Source organism: Pinus tabuliformis, chromosome 8 (genome assembly GCF_031772625.1).
Source record: "Pinus tabuliformis cultivar Carrire ecotype Pingquan chromosome 8, CPIR1, whole genome shotgun sequence".
In the NCBI taxonomy this organism is placed as follows: domain Eukaryota; kingdom Viridiplantae; phylum Streptophyta; class Pinopsida; order Pinales; family Pinaceae; genus Pinus; species Pinus tabuliformis.
The window spans coordinates 405,665,827-405,679,263 of NC_142294.1; the positions used below are offsets into that span (position 1 = coordinate 405,665,827).

The 13,437-nt window shown below is 37.6% G+C and overlaps 1 protein-coding gene across 2 annotated transcripts in view; it reads left to right on the plus strand.

The window, feature by feature from the left end:
• ASD1 (alpha-L-arabinofuranosidase 1) overlaps window positions 1–11,309 on the plus strand; it is a 257,521-nt gene extending 246,212 nt beyond the window's left edge. For both annotated transcript variants that reach the window (XM_089372189.1, XM_089372188.1), the window contains 7 exons: window positions 6,532–6,650; window positions 6,788–6,859; window positions 6,963–7,066; window positions 8,620–8,676; window positions 8,802–9,000; window positions 10,480–10,626; window positions 10,764–11,309. In XM_089372189.1, coding sequence (XP_089228315.1) covers window positions 6,532–6,650; window positions 6,788–6,859; window positions 6,963–7,066; window positions 8,620–8,676; window positions 8,802–9,000; window positions 10,480–10,626; window positions 10,764–10,883 — 818 coding nt within the window. In that variant the 3' untranslated portion in view covers window positions 10,884–11,309. The remainder of the gene's footprint in view (window positions 1–6,531; window positions 6,651–6,787; window positions 6,860–6,962; window positions 7,067–8,619; window positions 8,677–8,801; window positions 9,001–10,479; window positions 10,627–10,763) is intronic.
• Window positions 11,310–13,437: the final 2,128 nt, after the last annotated feature.

Genomic DNA, 13,437 nt, shown 5'->3' on the forward strand with positions numbered 1-13,437 from the left:
TATCAATCCCAATACGCTTTCTGCTTTGTTTTTACTCTTGAGAAAAGCCGCTTTAGCGTACTTCCCTAGTATGCATCCTTTGCATATATCACCATGCTGAGTACTAAGGACTGGAAATCCTGTCACAGTCTCTCTAAGCATTCTTAGTGCTTCGTGGTGTAAGTGTCCCATTCGTTTGTGCCATAGCTCATTCAGTGCCTTTTCACCATTAAGATTGTTGACTATTAGAGCATTGGAGACTTGTGTTGCAATCTATACAGTTTGTTGCTTCTAGCTCCAATTTGTCTCTTCTTCTTCTAGCTTGGATGTTTGACATATACTTTCCTTCCAATGAAGTATACATGATATCCCTTGTCCTGTAACTGGGACACTAAAATCAGATTCATTCCTAACCCAGGCACATGCAGAACATTAGTGACTCAGATGCTAGTTCCTGCTTCCATCTAAATTGCTATGGTGCCTCTCCCTACTGGAGTACACTTCGTTCTGTTTCCCATAGTAATCTGGAAGTCCATTTGTTCTTCTTGATAGCTCGAGAAACATTCTTGTACTCCAGTCATATGAGCTGAAGCCCTGCTATCAATGTACCAAACATCTGCCGATGCTGAACTTGACAAACATGTGAATTCTTCTTCTAATCTAGAAGATAATCTGGAGACATCTTGATTTTCCATCCTTCTTAGTGCTATTTTCCTATCGATCTCTGACGCTTTTTCTACCCCAGCGACTATTGCAGAAACGACTGCGTCTTTACTTGAATACTACTCTATGCTAAAGCTTCTGCGCTGCTCCCTCTGTCACTGGCAATTTCAACCTGGAAATCTTCCTCTCTGTCGACTCACTCAGAGAGGGATTTTCTTATGAAAAAATTTGCCCCTCTAGGACTGGTCTGCGCAATTCCTCTGGGGTTTCGATTTTTTGCCTATGCAGTAATTTCGAACTCCCTTCTTCTCTCCAATGCTTGGCTCTTCCGGTTTGCACTTATCTCAACTCTGATACCATGTGAAAATTTCAAAATAGAAATCCAACTGCAGTGACTGATATTATTTCTTCTACTTATTAATTCAGAAATAAGTTATTCACAATGTTTCTACGACAAATATCGAAATAAATTCTATTGCAGCCTTCACAATTAAAATATTGTGGAAAGTAAATGCAAAAAAAATACTAGCACAAGGATAATCAAAATGACAATTATTTTTTGACAATCGTCCCCAGAAAAACCTAGAGTGGGAAAACCGGTGCAGCAGATGAGGGTTTCTTTATTAATCTTCAACAAAAATCTCATGTACAAGATGCAACTAGCAGAATAGAAAATATATCTCTGTGAGAATTTTACAGACAACTTTCTCACACTCCTTGGCGAGATTCTGATTTGGGAGAGGACCTGCTGCCCCCTTTGTCACTCATTGCGTCAGCTTCTGCGTAGGCACTGCGCAGTCCCTGTGTCTTCTACGCTGTCCCTCTGCGTCACAGCTTCTACGCTGCCTCTTCTCTGCTTTGCTTCTTCTACTCCTGCCTCTCGACTGTTGCTGATACCCTCTCTCCTGCTCACCTGCAACTCTCCCTCTGAATCAATTTTCTCTTGCCGAACTTCGACCTTTGGGTGGGGGGGCACAACAACAAACATGGATGGATTCAACTGGTTGTTTCTTTTCTTTTATGTTCCTCGATATTTCCGATCTGGATGATGAAATTTCTGATGATGAAATTGATGATCTTGATTCTGAAATGTCTGATTTGGATGATTCTGATGATTCTGCTGGCCCGGCTTCGGTCCTCACGGACCTACGCCGCCTCCGGAGTCGCTCCGTCTTTCCATTGTATTGTATTAGCATTAATAGCCTAGGGGATTTATAGCAGCTGGCTGACGAAACAACCCAACGATGAAGAATTCTCAATCGGTCCAGGCGACTTATCCCCACCTTCCTTTTTCTCCCCAGCTCTCTGAGTAAATGAGAAACCCCGGTGAAGAAATCGATTTTACTTGGGTAACTGAGTATCTACTTCGTGTGTTTTCCAAATGCCCATCGAAGTCCTTCTTATAATTCTCCAGTTGAGTATTCAATGACCCAGATTAGATTCTAATCAATGGCTCAGATCATATTGACTTGATCCTTGTCTTCTTCTAGAAGTTTCACCCATAGTTAGATTAATACCCTTTAATTATTTTAATTTCCTAAGTTTAGACTTAGGCACTCATTAAAAATAATTAATTATTTTAGTAAAACTATCTCGTGGTGTAATTTCCCAAAACGATTTCTGGGTATGGTGGAATACATGTGTCTAAGCCTCGCAAAATTTGAGACTTAGAGCACATTCCAGAAATCAACAGAATGGGCAGTTGGTACACCACACATTTGGTCTCGCAGGACGGGTTGGGTGTAGATCTTTCAACTTCTCTGTTAATCTAGCAATCTGGTGTTGTAGACCCAAGATAGAGGGATCATGTGATGCGGCTCCCCCTGTTACTCGTGTGGATATCCCGCCATAGCCTCTATGCAGGTCGTCTGCTCCAGGGCATCCTGTAGTGTCTCGATCTTTTGTTGTGTCAATGGTGTCCGGGTGAGGGGTAGCAGTGCCTTGATGAACCAATCCCTCTGATGATTTGGATCGATAGTGTAGCTGAGCTTACCGATTGCATCTTTGAACCTCTGCATTAGCTCCCAAGTAGTTTCTCTCTTCCGTTGCTTGATCTCCCACAACTCCGACAACCCTTGTTGATCCTTTTGGGGGAGTTTGAACTCTTGTACAAAGTTCCTCTTAATCTCATCTATGGTGAGGTTCTGGTGTAACTCCGCCCACTTTATAAACCATCGTAGGGCTCGTTTCCTGAGAGTTGTCTGGAACTCTATCAACTTCACGTTGTTAAGCGTTTGACGAGCCCTCCATATAGCCTCACATAGGTACCAGTGTTGTTCTATGTCTTCATTCCCTTTGCCAGAGAATTTTGAATATCTTGTAAATGATCCCGCCATACTGGACTGTGTTCGTGCTAGAAGCACAAAGCCTTGGGTTCCCGACTGTTGAGATCCTTGTAATCCTAGATTACTATTGCTATTATTTCCACTACTATTAGCAGTACTAGTCCTATATTTAACATGCACACTATTCACTCTTATCGCCTTAAGCAACTTAGCAACAAATTTACTAGGGTTATTGTAGAGTACTAGGGGAAGGTCGGGGGGAATGCTACCTGAGCCTTGGGGGTTTAGATCTTCGATTCTTTTGGATGCAACATCTTCCGCGAACAGTCTTCTCATCACAAAGCACATCTCATCCTCCATGTCTTCCTCGGGGTTACCATGACCATCTCCATCCAACCCCTCCCTCGCAACTAGGGAGGGACGGCTCATATCACCCTTTGGACTTTCGGTCGTCCATGCTGTCTCTATCCTTCTCACCACATTCTCCTCCATTCCGTCTCTCTCCTATGGACTCTTCAACACTGCTCTTGCTTGGTGTAGTCCCTCTAGTTGCCATCTGATCGCCTGCATGGCTCTTTCTTGCCACTTCTCTGCTATTTGCGCCCTCCTTCGCACTCTTACTTACTTCCCTAGCCTTCCTTGAATCCTTTGCATCCATCCCTCTAACAACATCCTGGTCCCCCACTCAGTAGCATTTCTCCCCTTAGGTCCTCCCCCCAGTACTAGGGTTTTACGCTGCCATGCTTAACCCTCAGAAAGGAATCAAGGCTTCTTCCACCATTAAAACCTTAATCCAGAGAGGTATTTCTTTCAGTAGCTTCCCTCTAAGCCTGGTTTTGAACACAACATCAGCCTTTGAGAAGGACTGGTATCTTTCTACTGCGAACTCAACCACGTATCCTTCCAGGGTAGTCTGCACCCAAAAATCTATTGCTCTCGTCAGATCCGTGTCAAGACGGTGGAGCGCCATGAGATCTGCGGGAATCTAATCTTGACGAGATAGCATCTATCCTCCCATTCAACCCTTCACTTGCAGTCTTTGCAACTAGCTGTACAATTCCTCTGGGAACTTACACTAGAAGATCTCGTATTGATCGCTTGCAGCTTCTGAATATAAAATTTCGTCATTCACTTTAGCAACAACTCGGTTGCGAAGTATGGCTTGTTGGGATACAAACCGATCCACTTGGTCATCCTACACTTGGTCATCCTACCAGTTTCATATTTCCTTAAAAATCCTTGATACCATATTCTAAACACTCTTTTTTGATTTTAGCTCCCGGCAACGAAACCATTTGTTGGCACGAAAATGACAACAGGGTAGAGACCCTAGATTTAGGCAGAAGGGACCAACAAGGCTCCGTTGTAGTTTAGAGCAACGTCGACATTTTCACCTTACTTGGAGAGGGTAAGGAGTCTCACCCGAGGCATGCTGCGATTGAAGTTAGATGGGCTAGAATGGAGCACCATGGGAATCACAACAAGCAGATGATATTGACTCATAACAATCAATCATCCCCATTAATCCAACCATACTATTCTACTCATATCATCTTATGAAACCATACAGCTTATAGACATACATTCAAAAATTTTAAAGAACCAACACAGAACTCAAGAGCACATTGCTGATCCAAACTGTCTCTTTCATTAAGCTTAACATAAGGAAATACATAAGGAATTACAAGAGGCTCGAAGCCTGATCATCAAGGACATAAGTAACATAACCCATAGGAATAGACATAGATAGGGCGAGGAACGGTTCACGCCTTTCTGCAACTCAGGAAGGCTCCCCCGATCGCTGGCTCACTCGTTTGATCAACAACCAACCATTTCTCGCCCTCCCTTCTGCCTTTTATTTTTTGCCCTACGCTCAGACTGCCAATTCTGCTTATCTTCTGCTCTATTGACTTTATCCTTGGCTGCCTTTGCTCTCCCCTTGCTCGGCTGCTCTTGCTCTTCTCCGCCACCTTCCCGCAATTGTTGGTTAACTTCTAGTTCTTGTTCCCCCCCTCGGTTGTTAGCTCCACAACCCCAACGGTCGTCCCCGCCGCCTATCCCTGGCTCTTCTTTCCGCAATAACTCAAAACGAAGGCCCCAACATCTCCAATCTTCTCCAATATGGTGAATGGGCCATATCAAAGTTGTGCTCCATATTCATATTGGTGTACATGGTGTGTACTTCTGTTTTTTTATGTACTTGATTCATAACATTTGACATCAAGAGCTATGATCCTATATATTTTCTGGTTCAAAGTAGTAGTCTTGGCATGTTCGTAACAAGTTTTCTTTTGGGATGCTTTAGAACATGAAATTTTGAGGAGACAGAAAATCTCTCAACAACCATGGAATGAAAAGCTGAAGATGAGAGAGAGAATAAAGAATAGAGTAATGGAGAATTGATAATGAATCCCTTTCCTTCTTTCTAAAGGCCATAGATAGAGAAGTTTTGACGTGAGCACTCACTACTTTTTACCACTTGTCACACCTATGTTCTCGTTATCTTGTTATTCCTTTTTGGCTATCATATGCTTTAATTTATTGATAGAAAACTTTGGCAGCTTCCTTATTACAAAACACACCAAAAACTTTTGCTTTATAAAATAAACATAACCAATGGTGCCTTAACTAGTGAGCGCCTATTATTTAAATAACAAACATGAAATATTAAATACCCATCACATGACCATTTATTTAGCTAACAGCCAAAATTTGGAGTATAACACCACTTATTCTTAATTGTGCTCCTGATGAACTCAGGAAGGCCCTAAGGAGTGTGAAGCCTCCAATAACAGTATCCTGTGCTTTATGAGTCTGCGTCCAATTGTTGTTTTTGCAATGCTTTTTTAGTTGTAACATGAAGCCTGGTCCTCTTTCTATCATAATCATTACAGGATGCTTTTCTCACTCAAGTGGTCACACTGTCCCCCAAATCCACCCCTTTAAATGCAAAGCTATGTTAAATATATTGTGGATATGGGTGCGTCACCCAGAACGATCCTATTTCGGCTATCACCTTTTCCATTACTGTGTTCCCATATGCAGGAATACCCCCTGCTACTAAACAACAAAGGGGCATGCCCCTTGTTGAGGATATCACTCCTTCATATGGCAAACTTTATGCTTGTCTGATTTCATTGTAATCTCTCCATTAGAAAATTTGAAGGATTTTTTTGAGGTGTTCTCTACAGGTTTCCTACATTCATTCCTCAGGCGATTATGTTAGGTTTTTGAAGGATTTTTTTGAGATGTTCTCAACAGGTTTCCTACATTCATTCCTCGAGCGATTATGTTAGGTTTTATCATGCAATTAAAATAACATAAAAACTTGAGCCTTATTCTGATATCCAAATTATTTCCAACTGTGATGGATTTTCTAAGCCACGGGATCATCCTGCTTTTGTTTTGGAGACATTGGAAAGTGAATTATTTTAAATGAGAAACATTATAATGTAAAATGGTGTTGAAATCATTATAGAGCAATATCTAGGTTTTACTTTCATTTACTTTATATCCTGCAATGGGTTTTCTCAGAAAGCTTGCTATTTATTTTTACTGTCTGTTTAGAATTATTTCTAATGGGTTTTCTTCATCCATTCCTCAGGAAATTATATTAAATTTTATTATGCAATAAAATTGGCTTATCCTGATATCCAAATTATCTCCAACTGTGATGGATCTTCTAAGCTACTGGATCATCCTGCAGACCTGTATGATTACCATGTAAGCACAATCTGTCAGTAGTTTTGTCCATATAGCCAGCCTTGTTACCATTTTAAAATTTGTTTATGAAACAATTGATTTGTCTTTTTTCTCAAGGTGACAAAAGGATCTAAGTGAGATTTCCATTTTCTTAACAGATTTATACATCTGCAAGCAACATCTTTTCTATGGTTCATACATTTGATAATGCACCACGAAGTGGCCCAAAGGTATTTTGCCGGTTGTTTCAAATGCACCCGTCTAAAGGACCCTTGTCTAATTGATACATTTCTTAATTAAGATCATGACTTATTGTGTTGGCATTCATTGCAGGCATTTGTTAGTGAATACGCTGTTACTGGTACAGATGCTGGACATGGTAGTTTATTGGCGGCAATAGGGGAAGCTGGTTTTCTTATTGGGTTAGAAACAAACAGGTATGTTTAGGTTTCTCTGATTTTCTGTTCTAATACTAATTTCTGTTGAAATCTGCATGAGTTTTCAACACACCTTTTTGGTTTCTCAACTTCCTCAGAGATTTGGTTACGACATATATGAACAGTAGTGGAAAAGGAGGAAGTAATAACATATTATTCATTTTCTGAATCACATATTTGTTGGCTCTTTTTATCTTAACTTTTTAGATACTATGTCTCAATGTTATTGGAACCGAAATGTTGATTGAACTGGAAAACCCTCTGAACCAGGAAGCGGTTGGAACTGGTAAAAAAGCCAAACCAAAAAACCGGTCAGCCAAAAACACATAAAATATTCAAATTTTAAAGAAAAAATATATATTCATGTGCATCCATATGAATCAAAACCATTTATACACAAACAAGAAAAAGTTCTCATTTATATAACATGTAAGGTTCACAAAACCAAAATAGCATTGAGTGCAGTCCATCTTTGAACTGCAAATACATCAACAAATAGGCTCTAGATGGCCTCTAGCATCCAAAAAAAATCATGCTACAACAAATACCTACATATCATCAAAATCATTGCCTATATTGGGATCTTCGTCATCAATATCACTCTCTAAGGATTAAAATAAGATAGAAGAGACGTAGCATGTTAAGTTAAGATTTTGTTTAAGTGATGGGTACATTTTTAGTAGGGTCATGATAGAGGAGTTCGACAACCATAGAAGGCTTGGTGCTCTTGATTAAATACTAGTTTCATATCCTTGTACATGAGAGAATCCAATGGAAACATTGCAATCCAACTGATCCCGAAATTTTGAAAAACAGTTAAGTCTGCTGGATTTTGAGTGAGATCTAAAATTCTACTTTCTCCATCTGAAATCTAATGAGTTCGGAACCACTCTCAAACATCCTGAGTCATTTCATGGTAATGCTAAAAATTTAAGTAAAAAGATGAAAATGAAAGATAAAGGAGAATATCACTTTTACCATGAATTGCATAGCAATACTAGAGCCATAAGCTTGAATATTAGGTTGCCCCACCCAAAATTTAATAATTCTTGTTTTTTTTTGTTTTGTTTGTTTGTTTTTTTTTTAGTTGTGTTTGGAACATCTTTGGTTAAATTGTATGGAACTGGCCGGTTCAGTACCAAACTGGCCATTTCCAGTTCCAAAGCTTGAACTGGGCTGGTTTGACCCCTGAACCAATTGGTTCAGCCGGTTCCATTGGTTTTGGTCCAGTTCTGATAACACTGCTATGTCTAGACTTTAGTTATATCCTTTTTACTTTTTGGATTGTCATTACTCAATGGAAGTGTAACATGATCTTCTTTTGTTTCCCTAACATGTTTGCAATAATGGAATATCTCTATAGTCAAAGAATTTAACTTCCATAAAAATGCGTCTAAGCTTGCAGTAGATGTGAAAATGGACGCTATGGATAAATGGAATTTTGACATTTCATGAAAAAATTAGGATTTGAAAGATGAAAGATTCTCAAGATAATATTTTTGAGAGTTTTGACAAGATTAGTATCTATGTGTTTGTGTCTCTGGTCCAAGCAGTGATGTAGTTGAGATGGCAAGCTATGCACCATTGTTTGTCAATGTTAATAACCGCAGGTATTTATCTATGCTGTCTATATGTTTTCTTGATATTATAAAATTAAATCAGGTGTCCTCTCTGCTTTCAATTAATCTCTTCATGTTGTGATTAGCTTACATTCTAAGGATGAACATGATCACAGATGGAACCCAGATGCTATTGTATTTGATTCATGGCAGCAATATGGGACTCCGAGCTACTGGGTGCAACAATTCTTCAGGGAATCAAGTGGTGCTGTACTTCTTCCTATTACAATACAAGAAAATGCTACATCTGCTTTGGTTGCTTCTGCAATAAGGTGGAGTAGCTTAGAGGATGGAGAAGATTACATCAGAGTGAAGGTCACAACTGTTCTTCGCTTTCACTTAAATAGATACTGATAACAATATTAAATTTTAAAACTTTATGGTTCATATGCGATTTCAAACTAGATCTTTTCAGTTTATGTGTACTGGGTGTTTGAGCATGCTTTGCTTGATTTTATGCTTGTCCCTGTTCTCTTGCTTCCAGTTCTCTTTTAATTTGCATATTTTGTGGGGGAGGATTTGTAAACAAAGAAGAGATGAACCTCATCTCATCTACTAGCCACAAATGGGAACATTTGTGTATCTATGAGAGAGGAAAAGGCAATTATTTGGTAACAAATTGAGATTCGATTTCATCATCAGGACTCTTCTTTAAAATCAAAGGCTTACAAGGGTTTCCATTTTTCAATATCAATGCCTCAATGCCTAAACAGTGAATCTTGCTTAAGGCAAGTGAGTAGAATTTGAATTTTTCTAATTTATCACTAATTTCGATAAAGGGCAGACAGATGCTGTTCTTGTACCTTAGACCTACCATATGGAATGCTATTCCTTTTCTCAGTTTATACCGTAAATCTGTGTAGAGCTAATTTAAACATTTTACTGTCAGCAATATGTCGAGTGGTATGTGACTTCTGTCCTGTGTTTCACTTCCAATTAATATTAATTTTCATTCTTAAATTGCTTAATGTTATCTCTTGAGAATGATATACCATCTTTTCCATTGCGTCCCATGGTTATTGTAAAATGTGTAGCCTTCTGGTCGGAATTGACGAATGTTATAGCTGACATTTCTGAACTTATTATCTTTGGAATCCCCAAATTGAGTTCTTTTGTACTTTTCCTTTTCTAAATACTCTAGAATGCATCCACAAGTGAGTTTTCCTGGAATGTCTTAGCTGCGTGGTTAGTTTTATTGGTGTATTATGATTGATAAGATGGTCTTATATCCATTCATAAATTAGGATCTTCCATATCAACCTTTGGGCTGAAATTTCATATTGTTAGTTATAGTTGCAAAAGTGCTGAAAGTAGTAAATGCCCTGTCAATTAGTTATTCAGTGAGCTAGTGCCTATCTACTGTCCTCAACAATTATCATATTCCTCTTGCCTTGCATCGCCCTTATGTTTTTTCTATCCCTACACACAGAAACTGATGCAAGATGGGCTCCTTTATTTGCTTTCTCAATGATTGGATTTTCCTTAAATTTGAGGAGGAAGAGAAAAGCCTTTTCTTGCTCACTTAAAAATGAATAGCATTTTTTTGATAATTGCTGCCCATATGTGGCCCTTTTGAGGTTCCCAATCTGTCTGGGATCACCCTTTTTCCAACTATTGTTTCGAAAATCACTTATGCTACCTGCTCAAACTCTTACAAAATTGTGACTTTAAAATAGGGATTAGATCAATGGTGTTGTCGTTCTTTTGGTATTTCATAAGGAACATTTTTACTAAACACTTATTTTGCAAGACTAGTAGCTGTATATATCTGATCATTTTGAATCTTTATTGTAGGCTGTAAATTTTGGCAGCTCTCTGCTGACACTTGACATTACGATAAGTGGCTTACCTGTTGGAAGCATACGCTCTTCAGGTTCAAAAAAAACCATTCTGACATCTGATAATTTGATGGATGAAAATTCTTTTGACATGCCACAAAAGGTATAACGATTTATTTTCTTATGCCCACACTTTTTTGGTGAGCACTTTTATATATTAAGTGTGCTATTTTCCTTTTAAGCATTGCTGTATTGAATCTTTGCACATTCTAAAGAATTTGCATATGGGAGATAATGCAGATCGCGCCTAGAGCAACAGAACTTGTAAATAGCGGCACTGATATGAACATTTCTCTGCCCCCACATTCTGTTACTGTACTGGATTTGCAACTGGATCATGTTATGCATTCAGCAATCTGAACCAATTTATTCAAGTGGGATCTACAGCATTTGAAAAAAATCACAATCACTTCCTCAAGGATTTTCGTCTCACAACAATGCCCTATATTGATGGTGAAAATGATTGGGAAACTGAAACTATTCAATTCCGTTGATGTTAAAATAATGCACTCTGAAGGCATAAGAATTGGGTAGGAAACATTTCAATCAGAGATTCTGCATTATGTTAAGCATGAAATTCAGAAACTTTCCATATCTGGGATCCAATAAACCTTGATATAGGGAAAGATATTACACATGATCTCAGAATAAATGAGAATATGATCTGTGGACATAGAATGTAGAATATGGTAATATACATTGCATTATATGCATACCAAATGCTGTCATAATTATAAGAATTGTATCCTTCTAATACTCCCAATAAAGGGAATATTTTCTTATCAATAGTTCTAATCCTGTCATCAATCTAATATTGAATTCTCCACTCAAACAAATTGGTAAAAGACCAAGATTTCAAACTAACAACAAATGTTGAAGCACCATAGCCTTCTCCATTATGAAGCATTCTCAGGTTGAGCTCAATCTGTTTGTCTCTGCTTGGCAGGACATCATGTTACATGCAATTTCCCTTTAGTGCTTATTCTTGATAGGTGGCTTTTCTCTTTGACTTTTTTTTTCCAAGAAAAATGGATATTTTCATAGTCCAAGATGGCAATATTACATGTGTTATGATGATGATGATGATCAGTGTGATCAACTAAATCTAATGTCTTTGTAGATTGTGCATTTCAAGAGAAATTGTTTTTCATCCTATATACTATTCCTCTCATAGTATTTACATATTCTTCTGTGGGAAGGTGGTTTTGGTCTGGTCCATCACCTTGTTTCACCAGGAAGAAGGTGGAAATTTGTTCTTATCTTTGTGATATTTATGTTCTCTTTTGAGTTGGCAATAATACAAAGATAATTTTGATCTCCAAACTTGTGAATAATGATTTATTTGTAATAATTCAACTTTCTCTTGTTCTTAGTGTCCTCGTCTCCCCATGGGTCCACATTTTCTTTTAAACCTGGTTTTGATTGTGCTTTTACTAATGCTGATATTGTGGAGGGCATCCTCCACTATCGCCCAATGATCTAACCAGAAAATTGCTTGTCTAATCCAACCTCTTTTGAGGCTTGAGTGACTTTTATTGATATCTCAAGGAGTAGAAAGAGGCTTCTCGTTCTCCATGCTAATTAGTTTTCGTTTGTATATTAAGTTCTTGACCATAGCCTTATACTCCCAATGGGTGGAGACCCAACTTCTAAAAGGGGAAGTCCAATTTCTAAGATCTATAATAAATCACTTTTGGATGTGTTTGATTTTCTGTGATAGCCAAACTTGGCTCATTAATAGAATAACCAGAAAATTGGAATATAAAAGTTTCCATTTAAGATATATATATATATATATATATATATAGAAATTGATATGGTTCGATTACAAATGAGGGCCTTGTATAAATACTAGGTAGGATGCCTCTTCGCGAATACTCATGTCTCAACTAACAAACATGTTGTTTCATAATTATTATTATTATTATTATTGTTATGTTCATAATATCACATTTTCCCTTAAAAATATTTTGTCTTCAAAGCATATTGATGAAAAGGTTTCACGTCTTTTTTCCTTTAGTAATGTTTTCGCATTTTTCCCAATTCTTGGAATTGTCATCTTTGATGATAACAGATATGAATTTCTTAGTGTTGAACTAACTGAAAAATATCTAATCGTCCCATTTCGATCTTTTGTGGAACCTAGCACTTGATATTTGAGATGAGTTGTTTTTATAAAACTTTATTGTGTAGGCATCAATAACATTTGGAACATAAGTTAGTTGTTTTTGTCTTGGGTGATATTGATATGCTCACTGATTGAAATGTCTACTCTTATGATTTGGACGTCAATAAGGAGTTCTTGTAACCTTATTTTCCCTGATCATGCTTGTGGTGATTTCTTGATTTACTTGAGGATCCGATGTTGATGAGCTAATTATGGAATCTTTAGTAGGAATTTTCATCATCTGAGTAGGTTTGACTTCAATTGAATTGCCATCATTTTGAGTCATATGATTAGTAAGATATGTACTTGTTCCTTCCTCCTCAACTTGGACAATTTTATTTAAAGACTTCGATGCTTTTGTCTGGATAAGTTGTTATAATATGCTTTCCAATGACACTTTCATAACCTTATATTTCTTGACTTGTGAAAGTAATTTCAGACCATGATCTTTTAAGCAAGAACTTTATTTTTATCTAAGATAATTTCGTTAAATTCTTTTTGCATTTTTTAGTCTTTTAACTTTCTTGACTGATTACCTTTGATATATTGTTTAGGTCTTTGGATGAAGGTTGATCTATAAATTGTTGTGGATATTTCATTGGATAATTCATCACAATAGATTTGATAAATCTATATTGTAAATTCAAAATTATACTATGAGGGTTATTTCCTTCTAGATTTATAAAGTTACTGTTTTTATGTATGATATATGGAAAATATAAAAAATAGAGAACACAAAAAAATACA